This window comes from Anas platyrhynchos, chromosome 16, assembly GCF_047663525.1.
Source record: "Anas platyrhynchos isolate ZD024472 breed Pekin duck chromosome 16, IASCAAS_PekinDuck_T2T, whole genome shotgun sequence".
In the NCBI taxonomy this organism is placed as follows: Eukaryota; Metazoa; Chordata; class Aves; order Anseriformes; family Anatidae; genus Anas; species Anas platyrhynchos.
In genome coordinates, this window is record NC_092602.1 from 10,271,455 (window position 1) to 10,297,719 (window position 26,265).

Here is a 26,265-nt window from a genome sequence, read left to right on the forward strand (position 1 = left end):
CCATTTCCAGTTATGACACACGACTTTCTGATTGTTCCTCTGGCAGGAATCATGTCCTAATATGTTTCTATCCAGGGGCCTTGAAAATTTATGGTCACTAGTCAAATATTAACTCATTTAGACTGTTGACTAAAAGCTAATAATTTCTGAAGTAAATGAGGTAAGAAGACATGGTTCAGTTGCTGCATATGGAAGAGTTCATCTCATTTGGAGTGCATTCGAGGCATTTCAGCAGTTTGCTACCCCCTCAGACAAAAATGCACCTGGAGAGAGCTGTTCAATGAATCAGGAGAGGAGTCTGTAACCATCCATTTCTGAAAAACCGCTATAGGCCACAGAAATACAGGCAACAACATCCAACTGGAAACAAAAACAAGAAAAGGGTAAACCACTGCTAATCCTGTCTAACTCTTATGCGTAAATAAGTACCTGCTTCTGAAATGACCCAAGCTATAAAGGGAAAATTGCAACAAATGATCATATTCTGACAGCACCCTTCCTGTCTTAACACCTACTGAGAAAATGTTTTCTGTCTTAAACTATCATCTGAAATATATCAAAGTATTATCAAAGTATTTCAGAAAAAAGATTAGAAAATATTCCCAACTCTGTACCAGGCATTCACCCAGCACTTCCTGTGTATGAGTAAGATCACCTAGGTTCAAAGATGAGAAATTAAACAGATGCAGAGAATGACTGTGACCATTTAGGGTACAGAGAACTTAAAGTCTGTCCTGGTTTCAGCTACGATAGGGTTAATTTTCCTCCTAATAGCTGGTATGGTGCTGTGTTTTGGATTTAGGGTGAGAATAATGCTGATAACACGCTGATGTTTCAGTTGTTGCAGAGCAGTGCTTACACGGAGCCAAGCTCTGTTCAGCTTCCCCTGCTGCCCTGCCAGCAAGGAAGCTGCGGGTGCACAAGAAGCTGGGAGGGGACAGAATCAGGACAGCTGACCCCAGGTGGACAAACGGACATCCCAAACCATGTGGCATCATGCAGGACAATAAAACCAAGGGGCTGGCCAGGGGGCTGCTGATGATGATGATCAGGGACCACTGGGCATCGGTTGGCAGGTGATGAGCAGCTGCACGGTGCATCACTCACTTTGTATATTCTATTATTGTTATTATTTCCCCTTCCTTTTCTGTCCTACTGAACTGTCTTTATCACAGCCCACAAGTTTTACCTTTCCCCCCCCCCAACTGCCTTCCCCAAGGCACTGGGGTGGATAGGAAGGGAGCGAGCGAGCGGCTGTGTGGTGCTGAGCTGCCTGCCGGGTTAAACCACAGCAAGGCAAGAAGAACATCTGACAGGAAAATACAAGTCTCAGCAAGAAAATGTCAAGAAAGCATTAAATTCCACTGCACCAGATACACAGCTGTAAACACTATGAGGGAGAAGCACAATTCTGGCATCAATACAAACGAGAACAGGCTGGTCAAACCCCAAATTTACAGAAGATATCTATCAGATGAAAAACCGTCAGAAGAACCTCTCAGCAGTCATAGCAGGAAAAAGCAAACACTAGTTCAAGACAGAGCATGCAGTTTGCAAAGCAGATTGCAAGAGAGCTGAAGACCTAAGAGAGTCTTCCAATTTTACGTTGCTGATCACTTCACCCTTCTTTCTGCAACACATGAAAGCCAACTAAGCTGGATTTGTCTGAATCATTTTTCAACAACAAAGCTCCCCTTGGTTTTATTTCTGTAAGCTTTGTTCTCTGCTCTGTAATAAGCTATTACTCACTCAGAACAAAACTGTATTCCCACCACACACTGAAACTTTTCTTACAAATAAACAAGAAAAAAAAAAAAAAAACAACCTCCTTCCTGCATTTGAAATGTACAGGAAAAATATTTTAAGTAAAGAAAAAAGAAGGGGAGCAATTGACATTTACACCTATGCATTATCTGAAGACCTGAGCTGCATCAGACAAGAGAAATGTACTTTGCCTTTCAAAGCTGAATATGTGCTGAGATCTTCTGACATATATGTGACGAGTGTTCCTAGAGAATTAAAATTGTCATTTATATAGCAGTTATGCTGCAGCCAAATGAGACCTGAAGTTACTGATCCACCTGAATGCTTGCTCATTTTCAAAGTCCCAAGGAGAATATGTAAGAGACTACTAGGTCCTCAGGTGCTGTGCTCAGGTCTGGAGGGAAAAAGCATAAAAAAGAAGGATATGTTATTCTCCTAAATTTTTCTAAGTAATGGAAAATACCTTCATTGGCCAAATTATTTTAGTCTTCATTAGACGTCAGCACTCCAGATATGGAAAACTGACGTAGAGATAGCCTGCCTATGGAGGGTTACCAGCATTTTCCTCTCAATATTTTCTATCTAGAAAGGAATGAGAACGCTCAGAAAAAGCATATTCTCTTTGGAAACAGTGAGAGAGAAGAAGATTTTTCAAGAGAAGAAAATTAAGAGCCCCAAGAGAAATCTGACTCCTGCTGCTATATGCCATCTTCAAAATGCCATCAAAATCCTAAGATAGCATCGCCATCACTTTGCAGCAAGGTCCAGACAAGCACCCTGAAAGTGCATCACGTTGAACATTACCTACAGCTATTACATTTTCCTGACAAAGTATTTCAACAACAGCTACTGCTACGCTGGCATGAAAGAGGTCACCTTCAAACCACAGACCCTTGTGTGGTGACATCCATTATCTGCCACTCATTATCTGGAAACACACCTGGAATAGCACAATTAAAACAGCAATCTACAGTAAATTACCACACATGCCATATGACTGGAGTTAAAAGCCATTATCACTGTTAATTTGGCCAATACAGGTCACATGAAACTTGAACTTGTCTCTCCCCTGCTCAGGCCAGAAACCTGTTGCACTCAACTCCTCCAGCAGTCCCACAGTGTTGTTTGTGATCTTGATCTTAACACCTCTGACTCAGCAGCCTGTGAAGCTCATGCAACCCACTTACAAGAATCCACTCCTGAAACTCACGGGCTCTGTACTGATTAGCTGATAGAGGTGCAGAGCAATTTGTAGCAAATTAGAAAACCTTGGCTGGAATTTAACCTGTGCTTTAACACCTGTTCCTACAATGCAGGATGACTTATTTCGTACGTTTCTTACATGGTGGTGCAGTTTTCTTTGTATTGTAAGGCAAGGAAAAACACCCAAGGCCTCTTTCCCATGTTCATTTCTCAGGTGGAGAAACAATTACTAGTGCAGTCTATTTTCTGTATCTGTGGTTTTCGAAATATGTAAATGGTAAAAACACTAACTTTACGGAAGTTTCACCTTTGCTCTACTTTCTGCATCCTTTTCAGGCAGGATTTCCCTTCTTTAGACAGCCAAAGATGTTTTTAGAGCATAAAAAAGTGCTGTATGGTTGTTTGTTCATTTTTAAACTAGAATTAATACCTTTAGTGGTAAAAAATGAATCCTCTCCTTTAATCTGGTCAGCAAGCATCTCTTACCTCAAGACCCGCAAACAATTTCCATGAGATTGACTGAAATTCTGTTAATTACATTGAAAAGAAAACATCCTTTCACAATAAAATTAAGTAACCATAGCCACCAACATCTGAGAGAAGTAGCAGCTTCTAAACATATTAAGGAATGTATTTGAGAATGACTTTCCCAAAAAATTAAAATAACAGATTTGGTTGCAATTTTTCTCTTTTGAAGGTAAAGAGTTATTGTTCTTGAAAGTTCCTGTAAGTATTCAGGCAAGCATCACGTAACTGACCTTGCTTCAAACAAATGATTAAAAAAACCTTTAAAAATGACACTGCCTATGTTCATACATGAGCAGTGCTCGATGTGATGTTCCCTACAACCTCTGTCATTGCCACAGGGCATTGCGAGGCACAAGCCGTGCGTCTCTGGGTGCTTTCAAAGAGACGATCAGGAAGGCTTAGTGCATGAGGCAGGCACCTGTACTGCCTCAATTATTTGATCTTATTAGTCATAATCTCACCCCACATCATTTTTGTTTGGTAAATACAGGATTATGAGTATGGAAGAACAAGAGCAAATACTTATTTTGTGCACAGATCAAGACTTTGAGTTGAGTTCTATCTTTTCTTAATTTTTAAAACTTTCTCATTTACCCAGCAAGCAGCTAAAATCTGACACTTAAGAAAAAGCTCTTTCTGGCCTCTAGATCCAAATCCTAACTTTGCATGAGACAGGGCACAACACAAATTGTTCTCTGCCTCACTGGGACCAGAAGCATGAATGCTAACCTCACACATCCACCATGCAGTGTCTTCAGTTTGCTTTTTTTTTGTTTGCTTGTTTGTTTTAATCTGTAGGCATATGTTAAATGCAAGCTACATTAACTGACTGAATCCTGTTGGCCCTTCAAGACAGATACAAATGTGACAACTACACAGGCACACGTGGCCCTTAACATGAGGACTGCTTCTCTGGGTTATGTAGGATCAGCAGACATACGGATTTTGGTTTGCTCTGAACCATGCAGAAAGACTTCACATAGATGAGCCCTCTAATATGAGTTTTAAAACAGATGCACTTAAAACAGTCACAAAACTGACTTTGGACCAAAGCCTTAGAAGCAAACTGTGGAGATGAACAGACTTTCAACTGTCCAGAAGAACAAAATTCCTGCAGAAAAGGGGGACAAGGAACAAAGACCTCAGCTATTTCTGAGACAGGGGAAAAGAGATACTTTCCCAAGGTTACAGAGCCAGTCTCAAAAAGAGCTGAAGTACAACCACAGTAATCTAGTCTGCCCACGTATAGTTAGAATGTCAGTGAACCAGACTGAAAAAAATAGGTATTTACATCAGAAACATTACAACATGAAGAAGAAAAATAACTCAGCCCACATAAACCTACCCAACAAAGAACTATTTCCCTTGAAATTCCTGTCAAAAGGCATACTGCTACCTTCATGCGGATCTGTCATCTGCTCATATTTGAGATTCCAACAAACCAGATAGGATCTGACCAATCCCATTTCTTGGAAATAGGTACTCCCGAGCCCAGCTGGCTGGCTTGTGTGGGCATGCTGGTCAGTGCTGTCAGAACGCCGCTACATGAAACAACCTGGCAAGCTTGCAGCTATCTGCAAGGCCAAGAAGCCAAAGTGCTGTTGTCAGTAAAAAGGAATAAGCCTGCTATGACTTTCCTGGTTACTCTTTATTTTATGCAATTTTAGTGTAAACATAAGCTAGGGCAGTGTCCTGACAAAGCTGACAGAAAAAGTAAGCGAGCCAACGCCATCTCACAGGCTGTAGTTCAGCTGCAAGAGATGCATCATTTCTTCCAAAATTATTGGTATAACAAAAATTTTTACTGCAATGCATTATTAAAAAAATATATAAAATTGTATTATATATTATTAAAAGAAGAAAAGTTACTGTTTGGAATAGCTCATTGCAAAATCTACACAAAGGTCAACGGCGATTTGTTTCTCCTAAATGGATACTGGTGACAATGCTTGCACCTCAGAAGGATGTTCAGAAGAGAAAATAAACCATGAAGAAGTATAGGGAAGGAAAGCAAATTAAACATAGCAAAGAGTGACTGCAATCTTGGCATTGCAAAATTTCTTTAAAAAGGAAGGCTGGTCCAAAAGTTTAGGATTTGGAAGACTGAGAGAAGTCACTGCCTACTTGTAGATCAGTTCACAAACAGCCAATTAAGAAAATACTAGCACAGTCCCACCTCGTGAGAGCACTGTGAAGATAAATGTGTTAATGACTGCAAAGCTCTCCTATGCCCCAGTGAGGGCCCACTTCAGAATTAAGACAGCTAGTGAGAATTGGCAATTATCACGTGTGTGCCATTAACAACGCCTTTTCTGGGTAGCCTGGTGACATGTCTAAAATGTTTAGCCTGTAGCAAACCAGAACAACAGAAGGGCAAGACACAAGGGATTTCATTATCATTTTTAACTTGAGGACAAAAAAGGGAAAAATTCTCCAGGGCCTCACCACCACCAACAAATCATCAATTTGCGCAAAGGAATGTCATAAAGCACCTTCTAAAACACAGCACTTCAGCTAGTCTGGCTCAATTCCTCTTCAAACAAACCTAGAGTCTTAAGTTTCCTTAAGTCACCAACACATTACAGAAGGTATTTTCTGGCTTCACCAGTGAGCAAGCTGTACAAGTAACAGAACATGCACACACAGTTAAATACAGAGGGCAGCAAGCACTAAGCCAGGGGGCAGTACAGTCTAGAGATGGACAAGATCCACAGACTCCCTCTGCTACCTACCCTACCTCATCCCAGCACCCCCATCCCTTCCTGCCCTATGCCATCTTCCCCTTTAGAAAGAGAGACTTGGTTCTCTGGGGAGTAAAGACTAAATTACATCCCTTCTCTCAACCCCACTCTTCCCTTTATAGCTCCACAAGGCTATAATCAGCCAGACTGCATGCTGTTATGGACTGCAAGCACCTCCTTTTTCTTCCAAGTGGTCTGGAATGCCTTTGTCTCTGGACAGAGCTGTACAGCACAACTCCACCACTGAAGAAAAGGGAAGAAGAAAGGGGGCTCCCCAAAACAGAGCAACACAGGAAAAAGGAACACACGTAGAGAAGAGCTGCAGGTGCACTGCAGATCAGCCATGGAAGTGTAAGTCCAGGTAAGTTCACAGATGTCAAAGTTAGACTTCATTTGAGCATTTATGGTTCACCAAGAATACTCTGCACATCCTCACTTTCTCTGTATTGCACAGGACCAATAGACACGCTACACTTCTTGCATGCATTTACCAGAAGTAATTTTAAACCACATCACGGTTCACAGAATGAAATGAGAACAGGTGTCATGGAGCTGATCCGAGTTTAAAAAAAAAATAATAATCTGGCAACACCCCAAACCTCCTAACCAATGCACTGAGTAGCAAGGTAGTAAGAGGCTGGCAAAACTAACTGAAATAGCTGTAATTCCATTCCCTTTAAACATCACATATTGGCCTCTTCATGTGTAAAGAAAGACCTTCAATCATCTCTCCATCATGCAAGCACACCTGCAGTTTGCTATAACTGATGATATTCAGTCTCAGACAGTCTGTTCACGTTTGGATTTTGGAATGCAGCATCTGTATTTAGCTCCTCCTCATATCTGTCTGCTGCGAAAATCTTTAATCAAATACAAGATGTTTCAAAGGTAACCTCATACCACAAAACAATCTGTAAACCAACCAGAAATTCTGTGCAATGGCTGCCACCAAATGCTCAGGAGAGTAACTGCACTTACTGAAGAAAAAAGTTTCAGTAAATCAAGCAACAATTTTTGTTTAAAATATACGTTCTCAGAAAAAAAAAATAATAGTCTTTTAACCCACCACAAAAAAAAAAAAAAAATCCAGTATTTTGTATGCATCTGGTGCTCTAGAACTTCACGCTATTACAGAAAGTATTCCTTCATAATTAGTGCTTAAGTGGAAAAAGGGAAGAAAACAGTAAAGCCCTGGGTACAGTGTGAAATCCCAGTCTTACAGTTAACTATCATGACAGAGCCAGGACAGAAACTTACTGAAATAAATCGTCAAGATAATTCAAAAGATTTTGCACATTAAGTTATCATTCATTAGCACTAATATTAATCTCTTTAACCCGCATGGAACCAAATATCCACTTGGTTAGGAAACACCACTGCAAGTTTTAGTACAGATGGAGAAGAGAGCTAGTCAGCATCTTGCCCTGTGGACTGGAATTCACCTTATACAAGGCAGCAGTACTGACCCTTCCTCATCACCAGCCAGCTAGGCTTTCTGGGCATCGCTAGCAATAACAAAAGAGTTAGGAGTTCCAACTAGAAAGACTTAAATTATGCCATAAACATAAGATAAGCAAAAACATTAAAAAAAAAAAAAAAAGAAAAAAGGGAGGGAGTGGTGGTGGGGAGTTTGTATAAATGAATTGCCCATTTCCTCCACAATGTGGTTTACATCTTCTTTTACTGTGGAAAAGAAGAAAATATAATGTTCTTCTCTTTCTTCTGCAAACAGTCAGAGTGTGATTATTTTCTACTATAGAGATCATTAGCAGGATGACAATAAGAGAACACCAGATCTCAAATCCAGAAACGCCCCCAACTTTTTTTTTTTTACCTTTTTTTTTCCTAAAAAGAAATCCCTTGTAAGTCTGTGCTTTAATTTTACAAACTTGATGTCAGAAATACCATACTTTATAACAGTACTACCATTCAACTTGTTTTACTTTCACTAAAGCATTTTTAACTCCCACACATTAAATACAAAACCGAACACAATGAAAGCCAACACAGCATATGAATACAACCCTCATTACTTACTTCTCCTGTGATAGGGTTGGTTCCATATTTCTTTATCCAAGGAACAATGCTCCTGAAAAGAGAAGGAAGAAAGTAATAAGATTCAAGCAACAATGGCAACCTCTATTATTTTTTAATAGCCAAGATTATTTCTACCGACTTGCTAAGATCAAATGATGAGTACACAGCTGTAACCAAGCAGTTCAGCAACACAAAAATAAAGCTAAGTACAGACAGTAACTTACAGTATGTCAAAGACTGTCCCATCTGGTGTGCAAACTGGATATTCAAATGGCTGCAGAGACAAACTAGAAAAAAAGTACATGTTTTTAGCAAAATCAGCTGGAAATCATGATGACAGAAGCAAATAACATTTAGCTGAATCACTTGCATATTAAAGGAAGGCCTATACCAGCGAAAATACTGAGTGGCTGCCAATACTCACTACATGATATTCTACATAAATTAGGTTAAAAACAAGATCTCTGAAAGGAACTGATGCAGTTCAGCACCCACTGCCATACAACCACAGGTGTAGATGCTGTGATACTCCTGAAGCTGCTTCTGTTGCCCCAGCAGGTTCTACCCGCACACAAGATGGTCCAAGCAGACACGCTGTCTTTGTACTAAACAGGCTAGGGAGTAATTGGCAATTACATTCGGTATCTCTTGTTAGGGATGTTTCCATAATTCCTTCAGCTTTTAGCCAAGCAGCAGTAGTAAGTAGGTGGGGATGGAACCTTCTGGAACTATTTGATTTACTAGACAATATCTAACCCACCTCTACTAACTCCCATCATTCTAGGACTTCAAGAATGAAACTAAACACAAAAATAGGATAAATATCCTTTCAGTCTATCTAATCACTGCCTCTGAGATACAAATAACTGTCCAACCATATTCTAAGCAGGAAAAAAATTGATTCAAGTCCCAATTACACAGATTTCTAAGATTGGAACAAGCATGGTAACTGTTCAGAATTATTTTATCACTTTTAGCCATCAAATTCAATCTCAGCAGACACTAAGGATGGGAAATACTGATATTGTTTCAGTTCTTATTGAAATTTTCTTGTTGCATTGCTATCATAGCAGACACAAGTCAATGAAAGTACCTTGGAAGAACACAGCTTCAGCAATAGCTCAGATGAAGAGACAGGTCATTTAATAACGATAATGTAATTTTATTGCTTTACCTGCAGTGATCAAATGATATACGTCTGAAATTAGTTCGTGGATGGTCTGTTTATGAGAAACAAAGCACAGGATTAATACAAAGTATGCCAGGTAACAAAGAAACATTTGAAGTTACATTGCGCAATCTGTGTGGTAGCAATTTACCAATGACAAGAATAAACACAGTAAGCTCTGCAAACCCATAACTAAAATCAGATTCCTACTGTAGAGCACAAATACGCTCCTCAACGGAAATAACAATCAGAATAAAACGAGCAGAGATCCGACAGACTGACAGCACTGCATTTAAATGAGATGATTAATTTGTAAGTGCCTTCATGCTCTGCCCTACCGGTAGATGCAGAACTTGCTGAGGGCAAGGAGAGTTCATCTGGACGTCACACCTCCAATTTCAGCATTTTTCATGCTCATCAGTGTCACCAATTTTTGGACCCGCAGTTACAAGGCTCAGCAGTTCCAAAGCCAACCCAGGGAGCGCTCAGACATCCCTGCAGCCTGTAGGAGCTGTGCTCGAGGAGCTCCTTTCACCGGCCACCCTGAGCGACGTGACCCCGTGCCAGAGCCCTCGCACCGCTGCTCAAGCAAAGCAAGGGACAGAGAGTTTAGAGAAGGAAGTCTGCGGAGCTCCAGCAGAGAGGAGACTGGAAATTTGAGTGCAAGCGTGGAGACAAGGCCAAAGGAGACGGAGAGCAGCCCGGGGGTGCCTGAGGAGGGCAGCCCCAGCCCCAGCCCCGGCGGGGAGCGAGGCGCAGCAGCAGACCCGGGGCAGGGCCGCGGGGAGGAGGCACTCACCTGCCTTCTTGCCGCCGTAGAACTGCGTGTACTCGGCGCAGGTGATGTACCTGCGGGCAGAGCGGGGTCACCACACGGCACACAGCCACACGGCCACCCCCCCGCGCCCCCCGGCCGCCCCCCTCCCCGCCGCCCCGCTCACATCTTGTCCTTCTGGTGCTGCCGCTTCCCCATGGCTGCGGCTCGGCCCCGACCGCCGCCGGCACCCGCACGGCTGAGGCCGCGGAGCTTTTCCGGGGCGGGTGCGGCTCCGAAGGGCCCCGCCGGGAAACGCGGGCGGCGAGCGGCGTTCCGGGGCCGGCCCTCAGGAGGCGGCGGAGAGGGAGAGCCTCGGGGGGCGGCTGAGGGGAGCCGGGGGGCGGCCGCGGGCCCTGCCGGGGCCCCTCAGCTCAGGGGCGCGGCGCCACCCGCTCGGCAACGCCGGGCCTCGGGCACGGCTGAAGGCGTGAGGGGCTGAGGGAGGGCAGCTCCCGCTCGTCAGGCGGCCTGGTGGCCGCTTCCACAGAAAAAGTAGAAAGTAAAAAAAAAGAAATGGTGCGTTCAGCTGGTCCAGATCAGACTCGAGTGTCGTCCCGCCCCTCCCCCGAAGTGATTCCAGTTCAAAGTGTCCAAATGGACTGGGAGAGCCGATTTGTTTCTGCAGCTGCACAGGCCTCCTTTCCAAAAAGGCACAGCTCGGAAGCATGGAGTTGAAAATGGATAAAACGTAGCTTAAGGCCATGCTACCACCATGTTTTTCTGTCATGGTATATTGAACTGCTGGGAGCAGAGGTCAAGGAAACTGGGGCAGCTCTCCCTAGCTGGACGGTTGTGTTGCCCCAAGGAGCACATCTCTCCCTCCTCGGGTCCAGCCCGCCATGTGGCTGCAGACACCCACCAGAACACAGCCCTCAGCAGCCAAAATCCACAGCAGTGCAGCTATTCCTCGCCACTGCTGCCTGGCATTCCTCACAAGGGTGAGAGATCGACTGTTTCTGCTAGAAGTTGCTGTACATGGCATGCACTACACCCCTGTAACAGAGGGGTAATTTTTAAATACAAACACTGACTTCAATAATAATTTTCTTACTCAGAAACACCCCAACTAAGGCAGTAAACTGGGACACACCTAAATAGTTGGGCCCTGGCAATAACTGAAGCCATACACTTGCTTCCTTCCCAGCACCAAGCATACTTCAGTGAAGAAAACAAGTTGACTGATTTGGTTTCAGTGCAATTCAAAAACCACTCCACAAGTGAACTGCTGGCAGGGCACCAACACCATTTTGTTATTATGGAATGCCACACAAACAACATTGCCATAACTGGATGAAGTTTGTCACTGCTTTCAGCAGTGGTTAAGGGAGCCCTTTTTACTTTGGGTTGCCTAAAATAATGAGTACTCCCCACATAGCTCCTGCCCCTTCAGAGGAGATGTGGCTTTAGGATGTAGCTGCTCTCAGGTGACTACAAATACTTGTCTGATCCTGCTCTTAGAGTAAAGATCACCCAGACAGTATTATGTATTTCTAGAGACGTTAACATGATTCAGCTTGTGTTGACGTTTCTGGAGATGCCGTTTGTAATATAAATATAAAATTCAAGACCATGTTTGTTTTTTCATTTTTTAAACCAATGCGGTGTTCATTTATTTTTGTACTTACAAAAAGAGCCATCCCATTGTATCCCTCCCCCTCCCCAAAAATGCCTTTTACAAACATTTAAAAATTAAAAACCAGATGATGACATGTTAATTTGGTAAATTATTTTGAAACATAGCTTTTGTAATATTAGAGTTAGATTTCCTACAAGATGACTTTGTAGAGATAGCCTGATTACTGGCCAAATAAAATTCCATATTACAAGTTAGCAAATTCTAGTACAAAAATAGTCCATGTGTTAGAACAGCCTCTTATTATTATTATATTCACAGGAAAGAGTCTATTGGCTGTATAATATGTTAATATTTATGAAATTTCTTTTTATGTGGCTCATTCATCTAATTTAATATAGTGTTGAGCCTCAATAAATCCTCAGTCAAAAAACCCTAAACAGGGTTAAATATGCTGTTCAGTGTACTCTGAAGTACTGTGCTTTTCACAGGACATCCAAGAAACCCTACAAACAGTTCTCAGCTAGTTTTGATATTAAAATGAGATACAGATCCAAAAGGACCCCCCTGAAGTACATATCCACGACTTTCCATAGAAACAGAGGCCACAGCTTCGATGGTTAAGTTTCACTTGGGAAACTATCTAGGTCATCCACTCATTTTCATGGATCCACTTGTGAGCTTCTTTAAAATCTAAAGCAGGTCACTCGAGAAGCATCTGGGACCCTTATGGCACTGCCCTCTTCAGCAGCGTTCCACACTGACCGGGCTCTCTCTCTTCTTCGGTCTCTGGTTAATGCTGTTCAGCAGTTTCTATCAGACCAGGCGCCTCAAGGAAAATCTGGGGAAATGCTACTTATCTCTCAAGATGTCTAGCTGCTCTTGATATTCTGTGAAAAGCCTCTGGAAGCGGAGGTTCTGTCCAATAACAGGAAGAAGTTCTTTCAATAGTTCTCTCTTTCGTAAACCCTGCAAAACAAAAAAGAAAAACACAAAAGCATCCTTAGAATGCATTATTTAATATCATGAATAAAATCCATAGGACTGCAAGATTGTCTTTTTTCCTGCCTGGAAGGAGCTATGTAATTTTATGTTCTTACTGTGCTTACATGACTCCCAAAATAAAAACTGTTTTTACATTTATATATTCATTAAGCTGGTGCAGCCTCTGCACAGCTAGACTTCAGGCATGCTCTGAGGAGAAAAGACATTTTATTGGCATGTCACTATTTCAAAGCTGCTGTCTGAACAATGTGGAGACCTGAAAACTCAGCTCTACTCCCAACTGATTTTTATTCAAAACAGCACCAGTGCTGAGACCATGGCATTAAGTATTTGTATACAGTTCCACATGAAATAAATACAAGTGCCATGAGAGGAAGCCTTCTTACGAGATAGGAATAGAGAATGGAAAGGGTTGCAGGATTAGCAAAAAATCATTTTTGATTTTTTTTTTGTCACTAAGTTTAACTGTATCTTACGTTACACTGTTATCCATATTCTGTAATTTTCATGGGAAACGCTCCCTCATTCTTTGTTAAACTATTATCAGGACTTACCATTACTGTTGATTCCCACTGACTTCCAGCTGAGTAATGGACTGGACCCAATAAATCCTTGCATAATTCTCGCAAACGATATTCAAACCCTGAATATCATCAGAAATAAGATCACGTTCATAGGATTTCTGTATATAAAACCACTACAAAATGTAACTGACAACATTTTCAAGAAAAGAGTTGCAAGTATCTAGAACAGGATAAAGACAAAATGCATGATTTCTGAAAAAATATATTAGTATATATACAGAGATATATTCATAGAAATTAACTTAAGGAGCTCAACACTACTGATTGTTGAAATTTTAAAATGTAAAAATGCATAAAGTGCAAGTAACAGAAGCAAACTCACTTCTTTGTGTGCTCTGGTACAAAGTATCAAAGGCTTAGCAATTCTTCCACTTTTCGACATACCCTGATCATCAGTTGGCAGAGGAACATTACATGTTTTACAAGGTGTTGCTGCTTCTGAAATGTATGTAGTTGCTGCCTCATAATGCATATGATATAACCTGACAGACCACCGCATGTTATTTTTCCCCTTATCAAGATCCACAGATGGCACTGTTTCCCCAGACCATAGTCTGTTCACAGCATTTAAGAATAGGATTCCTGAGTACTGAGCACTACAGGAAGCAACACCTTCATCTGGTTTTGTTTTTTACTTTAAATAAATGCTAAGTCCAGAAGCCAAGTGCTAAACAAGAGAACATTAAATGCAATCATACATATAGATGAAGTGAACAGAGGGTTTCTTAAAATACTGAGTTGCAAAGGAGTCTCACCTTCATTAACTAGGTACCGTGCATAGATAAGGAGCCAGTGGCGATATTCATGACTGGATTGTAATATAAGTGCTGCTGCTATCTGATTCTCCAGGTATGCAAGTGTTGTTTCTTGTTGCACTAAATGAGGCATGGAGAACAATCTGGCAGCTTGCCTTCCTGAACTACAAAGCCAAAGAAAAATTAACATGTCAGCCTGATTTTATATCAGATGTTAATATATATGTTCTTGTAATACAGAAACTATTCTAAACTTAACACTTAGAGTACATATTGACACCAGAAAGCTAATTTGTGAAAAAGTAACCAATTATCTCCTTTTTGAAAATGATTTCTTGTTTTAAGTGTGATATTTAGTCTTTCTCAAAAGAGAATGTTGTTTGTTTGGATGTCAAATACTTTTCCAATCGCTTTTTTCCTGCCTGAAAGAGAACAGCAATAAAATCATACAACTTTAGTTTTATGTATTATGTATTCTTTTTTTAGTACTATGTATTCTTTTCACAAAAAATAATTACAAAATAATAATTAAAAAAAAATAAACTCAGATGTGACAGACGGAAAAAGCACAGAGAACTGCCTGGGAAATCTAATTCAAATCCATATCAAATCAATAAAGGTGACTTTATGAAATTCAGTTTAGTTAATCAAAACATCACGTGTACAAAGTTGTCAAGTATTTTACCTACTCAATAAAGAGAAGACTTAAATAAAATGATTAAGTTTAGAGTATGCTTTCCTATCCCCCTAAACAATCTTGAAGTAACACTGAAATACAGACTACAAAAGAGAAAAGATTTGGAAAAAAAACATTCTGTGAGCTAAGGATAACTTTTGGTACAATTAGTGTCTCAAGAACTAACTCACTGATACAAATACATGAATAAGTAATAGGAAAAAAAGACAAACATGCTGATCAAATGAAGCAATTAAGTGCATACTTTGATGTTCGTCCCTGTATTACAGCTAAGGGGCCAGAACACAGCATGGCTTCTTGGGATGGTAAGTTATTCCTGAAGTCTGCGCATTGCGCTAAGGAGTCCTGTTTGTCAGAAACAAGATTCCTGGAAAAAAAAAAAAAAAAAAAACACGAACAAATCAAAGGCAAGTTGGAAGAGTGTAGGCAGTGGTATTAGTAGATCCAGCTCTTTTCTCCCTCAAAGCCTGACCTGCACTTTCATAGATTATCAAATATACTACAGAGGTGCTCAGGAGTTGTGCAGATCACAACTGTTCTGACTCAATGTCCAAATTTCACTTCAGCTTCCATGCAAGTGTCCCTCCCACTTCCAAAGTTGTTATGATTAATCACATAATATAATTTAGCATTCATTTTGAAAAGCACAAGGAAATCCACTTTCCGTTTGTCATTTTACACCAAACAAGAAGTCTTACCCCAGAATGAAGACTGGAACAAACACACAAAGTTATGACTTTCTCATTGTGAACTTGATTTTAGCTCAATCAGGTCCCCCCTACCCACCAGACAAATCATCATAGATCACAATTTTAGCTAATCTTTTCTGTACATTACAGCTATTCCTTCATACTGAGGGAGCTGACGGTTACAGCTGACATTTCCACACCTAATCAAGCATATCATTTTCACTTGGTTTGAGATGCCAAGGGAATCAGCTCAAACCAGTGCTAAGTTTAGACCTCCAGACAGCTCAGAGGTAAAACAGCATATATTTAAATTAACCTTTACTGCTTTATCATGTTTAAATTTGTATGATGACTTAAGAGATTGCTCTTTCATGTATTTCCAAAGCTGTACTACAAACAAACGAAGACAGCAAATTCAGATTTCTGGATGAGAGTTTGTCCCTTGCTCCTTAGTGTCTGGTCATCAGAACAAAAAAATATTAAGCAATGATGTGGACTGACAGTCAAGCACATACACGTTCAGGATTGGAGTACATAGGCTTTTGTGTTTGTAGGAAAACAGACAAAATGGTTTTAACAAGTCTGAACTCACCCCCAAAAATTATGAAAATTGTTTTGACAATTTTTCCAGAACAGTATTCTTTAACATAAAATGAAATTATAAGGCTAGATCATTTGTAATTTTTACCAGCTGCTTCACAGATTCAAATGATGTGCATCAACGGAAGTGTATGTAGGTTGGTATTAGTTAATAAATATTTGTTCACTATACATGTACATGGCGTAGGAAGGAGTAATAAAGTAAACTGCATTTCAACTTTTTTGTTTTTAAAATTTATTTTAAACAGAAAAAACGGTAAGAGTGTAAGAGAGTAAAGCCTAGACACCCACTAGTGAACCAAAACAAAAGTAAAAACAGGGTCCTATCCTACTCTGACTAGTCTTCAGAATGTGGAGTGAAACAGTAAACTAGAGTACATTTCAGTTCTGCTAGGTATTAAAATCTGTATATAACTTACCACGTAGAAAGAGAAGGATTAAAACAGTATGCCTTTCCATCAGACATGCTCATTACAGGTATACCATGCTGAGTCAGCAAGATCTGAGAAAGAGTTGCATCACTTCCTACAAATCAATTCAGACCAAGACATTATTTTTGGAGTCTTGCATAATATTCATCATGCTAAAAATGCCATCCACCATTAATTAACCATTAATTACTAGTCATAGAAACCAACAGGAAAAGCTTCAGACAATGTTATCCTCAAAGACTAATAGGAAAATTAAGAAAAGACAATGATGCTGAGCATCAGGCTCAGTGCAGTTAGCATTAAAAACACTCTTCTGCAAATACATTGTCTGTATTTTATACAGAACATTGGCTTAATTGAAAACATTTTCCATATCTAAGCAAAATCTTTAGCAATTCTGCCATGTTTTCTGTAATCCTCGAAGCCTTTATCTTTCTTTTTTCTAGGTAAGTTGAAATGCTAAGAAACAGTATATTTAGAAAGCTGTGCTCTCTATTAACAGTTTAAGTGGAACAGCCGGAGTCTCACATTTCCCAGCATATCCTTGTCCCAGGGTTTGTACATGTAACTTCTAATGAAGACTTGCGAACTGCTAGTACAACTATTTCTCAGGTTACTTTAGGTTAGTATTGCATGGATTAAAGCTAAAATAGAAGCCAGAATGCTCTGAGAAACTGAGATGATTCGTTGTCCATCACCAAGATAATATACTTGCAGAGCACACAGAGGAATTGCTATATATAGCAGTAAATTTACATAAAATATATACTTTGTGATCTTTACAGTACTGCATTTTCACACCCAGAAGGAAGGCAGAATATAATAAGCTACAGAATCTTGTACAGGTTTGTTACCCACTGATACTCTCATTTCAGTTATTTCTACAGTATTTCAACATTGCCAGTGACTTCCATTCACTGCACAATAATGAAGAAGCAAAATTATTTGTTTAGGCTTTTCAGGTTTCATAAAATTTCAGCATTTTCATAAATATGACTACCATGAGTGGGTTTAAAGATTGGTAAATGAATAAACCCTTTTTATTACCTGATAATATTGTTTGCAAAGACTCGTCTCTAACAATGACTGTCTGCTTGTGTACATCCCTAAAAAAAAAACAAACAAACAAAAAAAAAAAACACAAAAGGAATAATCTGCAGTTAACAAATAACTGAAAGGTCCAAAATCATTTAACAAATGCACTTTTTCAATATTTACGATTTTTTAAATTTTTGACATTTTCCTCATTGCTTTGAAAAAATCATTTTGGCAAACTCAACCCCCTTATGGCAAAGCAGAATTCAATAGCAGGCAACAATTTTATGTCCCTTTCTCTCAGGAAGCCTCATTACTGGTAAGCAAACACTGAGGATCCAAATAACTATTTTAGGAGCTCTGACTTGCATGCAATACTAGATTGAAATTAATAATTGCAGATTCTATCTTGGTATCTTAAAGATAGCTAGAGTACTTCTGACTCCAAAACACATAACTCTACTGATCAAGTATGATGGAAGTTAGAAATATCCATCTTTCTCCCCTCAACACCCAATTCATACCATAAATATGACAAGTCTACCCTTGGGAAACAGTTTAATGATCAGCTAGAAGTTACTATCTTCCTTAAAGAATCAAATTCAATGTTACGTACCATCTTAGAACAGAGGAGAAACAGGATTCAAGTCTTGCCCAATTAACTCTTCATATTATATCCAAAAACCAGACTTGTGTTTGGATCTCACTTATTTTAAACCACAGTTTCAACAGCAATATAAGCTCAACAACTGAACAGAGTAACCTATAAATATCAGCCCAGCTAGCTGCTGCAGCCTGAAGAGGTACTTACCAAACAGAAAGCGTAGCAGCAGTGGTGAGAGCCATGATGTATGAACCTGTGCAATGCAGGGTGGAAATGGGTGTATTCAATATTATAGGGGGAAGAAGGCGACGACCACAAGCTGAAAATACTGACAGTGTTCGTTTCTCACAGGCTACACTGACGATCTCACTAAAAAAAAAAAAAAAAAAAAAAAAAAAGAACAAAAGGAAGTATTTACATTTCATCAAATGCAAGCAGCATAAAACCAGATTGCTTTCTTAAGTCATCGTGCAACTTGAGCTAGTTCCCTAAAAGGTAACTTTTACAGCTTTTAACAAAATCCTGGGTACCAACAGAAAAGGCCAAAACAGACTCAGTATGTACATTCCACACCTCCCTGATTTTATTATAACAACAATGATCTGAGGAGATACACAAGAGAAGATCTGCATGCAGAGATGGTATCTTTCACTAGACTAAGTGGCATAGTTGGAAATGTATATCCCTAAAGCTTTACTGATATAAGTTCTTCTTCAGGCCTGAACTTGTATTTAGCTTTAAAATCTGCTGCTTCTTTTTCAGACCTGAAAGAAGGGTTTTGTGTGTGCAAGCTTATCTAATTTTTTCAACTACATATGCTTCCATAATAAAAGATATTGCTATTAGCTACAAATATTAACGACTTAAGGGTATTATCAGAAAATCAGTGTAAAACTCGTGTTAAAAATGTTTCAAAACAAGGCAGAAATGCTGAGAGTCTCTTATCTCAGGCTTCAGAAATGTTAGATTTAAACTGAGGTTAGAACTAGACAGTTAAGAAAAATAAAGAAAAAAAATTCAGGAAAATACTCCCATGTCACCTAACATCTTATTTCAACTTTTTCATTCTTTAGCAGTTAATATTTGAAAAACCATAAACTATAATGATTTAGTCAAATTTAATGAAGAAATTTAAAATGTAAATACACATGAAGAGTTCTAGTTGGCTAATAAGAATTTATAGTGCTTTAAGACTCAAACATAGAGCTAATACTTAGAGTGAAACTGGTTTCGAGACTCAAAGCAATACATGTTTTTATCTGCAAAACATTTATTAAGAAACACTGTGCAAAAATTACGATAGCGGGAGCGGGGGATAGGAGGACCTGAGGGTGATAAAACCAGCAAACACAAGTAGTCAACAGAAATACGTTAGGATCCCTACCAAAAACTCCACAGAGCATGTAAAAAGCAGTGGTATATTGGACCAAATTAGATGGAAGAGAAATAGGACATCCTGAGCCAAGCACAAATATTCACATAAATCCCTAACAGAAGTGATTCAGTTAATCAACTTTTTAAAGTGGATAAAAATACGTACATAGCACCTACCCATTTGTAAAATGTAAATATATACACATTAACTTCCTCTAAAGCATACCTTTGTAACCCTAAAAACATTTTATGACCTTCAAGACTACTTATCTTATTCAGTTTCCCACTTCCTCAAAAACATACACTCTTACCAGCTTCCTGCTGCAGTGAGAATTCGACTAGTGAGGACTGTCTCCCATTCCTTTCCTTCTCGATTACACTTTAACCTGCTCAACTTGGATCCTCCCACTGTTGTCATTTCATTCTCCACTTCGAGGTACATTGATGGATCTGAACTTACCTGAGAAAGAAAAAATAAAATACTTCTTGAAAAAGGAAAGTAAGTACTCAAAAAAGCATCAAATTATGTTAAATCCAAAACAATGCCAAATTTGAGAATGGATTGAAGTACGCCATTCTGTTTAAAATCACTTCAAAATGCAATGTGATACTTCAAAAGAATCAGATCTCTGAAAATCAGTCTTGGCTACAACACAATTTCTTCGTATTCCAATTATTAAGAAGGGCTGTGCTAGTCTGTGCTTCCTAATTAAGGGCATAAGATCAAATCTAGGTGTGCCCATTCTCCCTACATTCTTGTGATTAGCACCAGATTGACACAGTCTAAACATGCAGCTGTGGAATACTTCCTCCACATCTCAGAGAAAATATGTAGTTTCTCTTCATCAATGTACTACCAACACAGCTGTAATAACAACGCAGCAGTTACTCCAGCCACAGACTTATCTTTATGACACACTTTGGTTCACTAGGAGGGACTGATGAACCAGAGATATTTCTCTTTGAAGTTTAACTAGTTCAGAAGTGTCCTATTCTTAATTGATTTGCCATTAGCTTTTCCCAGTCATGTTCTTAAAAGCTGAAGTATACAACCTACTTGAACACATGTATATTCAAACACGTTAATCTATCAAAAGAATATCTGAATACCTTAAGAATATTTCTATAAAAACAAACAAAATTATTTTTTAATAGTAAGCTTATTTATTTAAGCTTATTTATTTGATCCTTGTAGACAACTTACTTGCAAAGTAAATGATTTCTGTGGGATTGGGGCTGGCAGTTTAAGTGCTAATGCTGGTGCAGAGATGCAAGCAGCATCTTTTTCAGGGCCCAGTGTAGCTGGGGACTGGAAAAAAAATGAGAAAGTGGTTAGATTTTTCTCCATAAAAAGTTTAATAACAAAGATATTCCATGATATAGACTGATTTGAAAGAGACAAGCTCTTTTTTCAAATTTCAAGTAATACCCATTAGAAATGCTCATCTTTTTTGCCATGAGTTGTATAAATACTAATATTTTGAATATAGCTTTTAAGACTTAAAAACTAGATTTAATATTTAGTTGGAACTAATTAGTGGAAGGTCTGGTGTATTTCAAAGAAGAGACAATCTTTGAATATTTAAAATAGAAGGATCCATATTTCCTTAAATGATGGAAAGTCTAATGTAATTTACTACTTCACAATACCTAGGAAAGCCATAACCATTTAAGTTGTTACATCTACATCAAACTCCTATGCTAAGGGAGTTTCTTTTTATTCTATACAGCCATTTGACAGGCTATCAGTAAACGAGTCAACATGTGATTTATTTTATTAAGTGAATATTTATAGTCATAATGAATCCCATTTATTTCACCTGAACAGTTAAAGTCACTGGTACAAGTCTGGAGTCTTTTCGAGGCCTTCCTTTTTTCTTCTTTTCTACTGTTTCTCCCTCAAGTTCCAGTTTCCGCTTGGGTGCGCTGAGTGGTTTAGCAGCTGGAATCTTCTCTTCACTGTCACTGCTACTCTCCAGAATATCCTTGGGTTTATTGTCTTTAATTAAATTCTGATCCTTCAGTCTGAGCAAAAAAACATATTTCACATTTTATGTAGCCTGGTTCCAAAAGCTATCATACAACCTACCCACTGCATTCTTCTAGGGAAAACAACACGTTCTTAGAGTTGAGTGTATACAAATGAGTATAGAGGCAAGAGGACAAAGCTGAATAGGTACTGCAAATCCTTTGCAGAAGTACAACGTACTATTTATATACATACATACATATATACACACACACACACATATATATATAAATGTATAATATAAACCGTTCAGACATATTCTTGCTTTTAAAAGAACAACGAATCAAACTAGCAGTTAACAATTGGAAAAAGCTACAAAGAATAGTTTTATGTTAGCATTCAATTCCAATGAATGCTCTTCTCTGGCTTGATATATTCAGCACTCTAAGATGCAAGAGTTTCGCACCTTTTCCCCTCCAATTGCACTGCTCCATCACCCATTTCAGGAACACAACAAAAGTAAAGATCCTTGTGCACTCTCATTAACCATTACACCCTTAAAAAGATAATTTAATTGTACTCTTCCCATTCCTTCCAGTGGTCATTTAGCAACTTATAACAATGTTTTGCCACTTATTCCATAACCACTCCACTGCTTAAAAATATCTTGCTTAATCCAAAACCTTTTCTTCTTTGGCTTCTGAATTATGCCAAGTAATTTTCTTTTATCCATAATTTTACTGACCACACTGGAAATAAGTATGACAGTAATTTAATAAATATTTCTTCTGTATCATAAACTCTTTGATATAAAAACGTTGAGATATTTAATATTTTCCTATCAATTGTTTCAGTGAAGCAGAAATACTTACACCAAAACATACCATGTTACAAAAGCAAAAGCTTTCTTTCTCTTTTTATTTTTTAAGATCACATAGATCAAGAGAAAAAAAAAAAAAGTTAAAGTATTTTCTCTGCGTGCCTTTTAGGAATAAACTGAAATCCATTTACAGCTGTTATGATGGTAGGTCCTCTGCAGACACGTATTACATTTATATTGAAGTAATTCTCACTGTTGCAAATAGATGGAGGCTAGCTATTTTTGCCTTCTGAAGAGCACAGATGCATGTAGCCACAGATGAAGGAATGAACACACACGCAATCTCTTGTAACAGACGTTTCAACTCAGAGTATTTTGAAAAGTCTGCTTGATGCCGCTTGCCAGATATAAGCATGTAATGGGATAATGACAGCAAAGAATACACCTCATTTGCAGCTTTCTCACTCCTCCCAGTTTTGGCAAAGACCCAAGAATTTCCACAACATCAGAACCATGACACCCGCACCAAACAATCAGTTCTTAAACTCTCCACATTAGTAACCTTTTTTTGCCCCTGGGCTATTCCTTACCTATCCACAACAGTCTGATTTGTATTTGTTACAACAGCAGTCCCTGAGGTGGCTTTGGATCGTTCCGTAAATCTAGAATCAAATGCTTTCATAGGTTCAATCTTGGATGGAGTTGTCAACACAGAGGAAGACGATGCAGGAGGAGCAGCTGAAGCAGAGGTAGCATTTACACTGTCAATAAAAGGGACAGGAAAACAAAGATTGAAAGAAATGTAGTATTTGTAATGCGCATTGTTTATAACAACTGGATAGCATTTGTTATATTGGCTAGAAACCATATTTAATAACTTTAATTCTTAATAACTTTAATTCATGAACACATGAATTATTACAGGCTTTTCCCCTTTTGTGTGTCAGTGCATTCCAAGCTTTGATTACTCTCACAAGTTGTTTATGACGCATATCAGAACTAAGACCTTCGCGTTGCTGCTTATATATCTAGATTAAGAGACAATGACTAGTTTATTTGTTATGTATTTTTAATTAAGTACTAGCTGAAAAAGTAATTCCTTATGTACCCAAAAGGAAAGGTACACTATTTTAAATGACGACTGTGATTTCCAGTTTTAACCATTGTTCAGGTTGCCAAATACTTTCCATTACAAGATTATATTCCACTGTTTATCAATCAATTTGTGCTGAAACAATACCAAGTTTTGATTTTGTTGTTGGAAGAATCCAAACGATTTATGAGGCCTTTTCCAAGTACACTAAGACAAAGGAATGTGTTTTCCCCACACAAAAGCATACCAGGGATCTGTTATTTGAATAGCTGTTTACTTTAGAGATTTTCAGTTCATTCAGGGGAATGAATGGCTCTAAGATAACTGATGTTTGTAATAAAAAGCAGTTAGAAGCCCATTTTCTAAAGAAAAAGAGACTTAGTTTTGTATGTCAATCATTCCTCGTAATCTACCCACTCACTTTTAAATCTGTGGCCAATTTCAATTAACTTTGATGGAGTGGTAGAGGTTCCAATAACATTATGCTCTAAATGCTATAAAAACACATGGAGGAGGAAAAACAAGAACAAGAAAGCACACACACACGAAAGAAAAAACTTCAAGAAAACAGATTAGCATTACCACTAATGGAAAAGAAAGTGAAATTTAGTTGTTCCATAATTAATTCAAAAGACACACTGGCAAATCAGCATATGTGCATTGACAACGCCAGTCATTATGCTCTTTCCCATCCGATGGGGTTGTTACGCAGGAAAGTATTACTATGTTTGAGGAGAGGAGATGTAGGGAATGCAGGACAGAATTCAATGGAAAATGGGCTTCATTACTTTCATTGCTGGAAAGACTACTATTTTTTACTAATAATAACCCAATATTCCATAAGCAAGGCATTTTGTTAGAGCACTAGCACACAGTCAACTGTACCCATTGCACTGAGTTAATTTTCAGAACTATGCATATGAATTTATCCATTACTGATTTATCACTATGTAAAGTGATCAAATACTAGTAAAAACTGACATTTGCAGGGATGTTAGATTCCCGAAGTTTTGGAGTAGGGAAACCACTTTGATAATCACTTGATAACACAACTGCAAACAAGAATTAAAACCTAAACAAAGTCATAAAAACGAAAAACAAAACTTCTGCAAATACTGACCCATCTTTATTGGCTGCATCATCTGTTGGTTTTATACTGGCTGCTGTTGGCTCTACAGAAGGCTTTGAAGTATTAAGGGAATTTGCTGCATTAGAATCTAATGACATGAGCTGCTGGTTACTTTGAGAAGACATCATTGAGCCAGCCAGAGTTCCAGATATTGGGATGCTATTGAAAAATGCTGTAGAAAAATCCCTAAGCAAAAGACAAACAACAAATACATTTCTTCAAAACACACACACACCCTAAATGAACCACCGGTACCTAACTTCTCCGAGCAATTTCTCATATCCAAAGTTAGATAAAGCAAATATTAATACAGATATGAACCTTCGACGCCTTAGAGTAATGTTCTACATCTACAGAGGTAAATAACAAGAATTAACCTTATCTATTAAGAAGATATTATAGCTATACAGAGGATATATCCAGAAAGCGCTTTAAGGTATCACAACATTAAGATTCGTCAGTGTTCTTGGTTTGCATCGGAATAAGATACGTAAGACGTAAAGAAGGGTTTTAGAAACTACTTCCAAACATACCCAGTGTCCAGCTGAGCTATACAGAGAGGTGTGATCCTTCTCCGTCCATCTGCTGTCCGCGTTTCAACTTGCTTTTTTAAGAGATTCTGTTGGAAAATATATTTCATCATTATTTCTCATAAAAAGGAAGAATTTTACTTTTCTTCCAGCTGACAAACAGATGCATTAAACAGAAGGTATTTTTCAAGTAAAATTTGTTTCCCTATTGCCTTTAAACCCGTTATTATTTCATGGATGATGGTTCAATCTACATTTTTATTAATAAAATTTTTTTAACACCTTAACTGTATTTTTAAACCTATAGTACAATTGAATTCTAGTTGTGATTACTGCTTTCACACTGAACCATAAAATAAGTTATTTTTTTTTTAATTCAGACAAATATTTCCAATTCCAGATCTATACATCTGTAGAAAAGACATTTTTGGAGAATGTAATCTGTTGACTCTAATGAGGAAAGCATTTTCATCTGTGCATGATGAATCCTTCATTAAAAGTTGCGCTTCTGTGTTTATGAGAGAAGTGAATGATGTTTTCAACCTCCTTCATAGAGAAGCTGAAGCACAGTTAGACATTCGCTATCTTTGGTTTCCCTTCTGCACACCCAGAATTTAAAACACAACAGAAATACCCACAAGCCTCTTTCCAGTCATACTTCAGCTTAAAAGCCTCTTAATTTTTCAGCAAGTCCTGGTAACATCAACCGGACCATTCATGTATTGAAAGATGTCATTCAATACGAATATTGAAGCTGCTTTTATAAGCATTTTGATATTTATTGACTTAGCATTTGACGTTACAAAGTGACTATCCGAAAACACCTACCTTTCGAATGTCCTCTAAACTCTCTCCATTAACCATGCTTGCCACTTTCGGAGCTGCTGTTGCAGCCCCAGACGCGTCCCTTATCGATGCGTTTTTCTGCTCCGCCTGCTGTTGCTGTCTCTGTTGATACTTGAGCATCTCTGGATTCTCAATAATGGTGGTAGACAACTGAGCTTCAGTCATAATAGCTAGGCTTTTGCCATACGTGGACTGATGAATGTTGCTCTGTGGGCATTAGAAGCACACCACAAACCAACTGACTCCAATGGCCAACGTGACATCACTAACTTT

General features: G+C 38.6%; 2 protein-coding genes across 3 annotated transcripts in view; both read right to left on the minus strand.

Moving 5' to 3' along the window:
• PPIL2 (peptidylprolyl isomerase like 2) overlaps positions 1–10,747 on the minus strand; it is a 72,119-nt gene extending 61,372 nt beyond the window's left edge. The window contains exons 1-5 of the mRNA XM_027469628.3: positions 10,383–10,747; positions 10,241–10,290; positions 9,448–9,493; positions 8,498–8,560; positions 8,274–8,325 (exon numbers count right to left, since the gene is read on the minus strand). Of these exons, the coding sequence (XP_027325429.1) occupies positions 8,274–8,325; positions 8,498–8,560; positions 9,448–9,493; positions 10,241–10,290; positions 10,383–10,414 (243 nt within the window). The 5' untranslated portion in view covers positions 10,415–10,747. The remainder of the gene's footprint in view (positions 1–8,273; positions 8,326–8,497; positions 8,561–9,447; positions 9,494–10,240; positions 10,291–10,382) is intronic.
• A 1,083-nt stretch (positions 10,748–11,830) lies between these two features.
• HIRA (histone cell cycle regulator) overlaps positions 11,831–26,265 on the minus strand; it is a 33,925-nt gene continuing 19,490 nt past the window's right edge. The window contains exons 12-25 of one of the 2 annotated variants that reach the window (XM_027469624.3): positions 25,975–26,199; positions 25,150–25,235; positions 24,608–24,802; positions 22,985–23,155; positions 21,426–21,630; positions 20,810–20,914; positions 19,917–20,065; positions 18,439–18,600; positions 17,640–17,698; positions 16,581–16,686; positions 15,117–15,239; positions 14,176–14,339; positions 13,391–13,479; positions 11,831–12,800 (exon numbers count right to left, since the gene is read on the minus strand). In XM_027469624.3, the coding sequence (XP_027325425.1) occupies positions 12,684–12,800; positions 13,391–13,479; positions 14,176–14,339; positions 15,117–15,239; positions 16,581–16,686; positions 17,640–17,698; positions 18,439–18,600; positions 19,917–20,065; positions 20,810–20,914; positions 21,426–21,630; positions 22,985–23,155; positions 24,608–24,802; positions 25,150–25,235; positions 25,975–26,199 (1,956 nt within the window). In that variant the 3' untranslated portion in view covers positions 11,831–12,683. The remainder of the gene's footprint in view (positions 12,801–13,390; positions 13,480–14,175; positions 14,340–15,116; positions 15,240–16,580; positions 16,687–17,639; positions 17,699–18,438; positions 18,601–19,916; positions 20,066–20,809; positions 20,915–21,425; positions 21,631–22,984; positions 23,156–24,607; positions 24,803–25,149; positions 25,236–25,974; positions 26,200–26,265) is intronic. The other variant, XM_027469625.3, reaches the window with a different exon arrangement.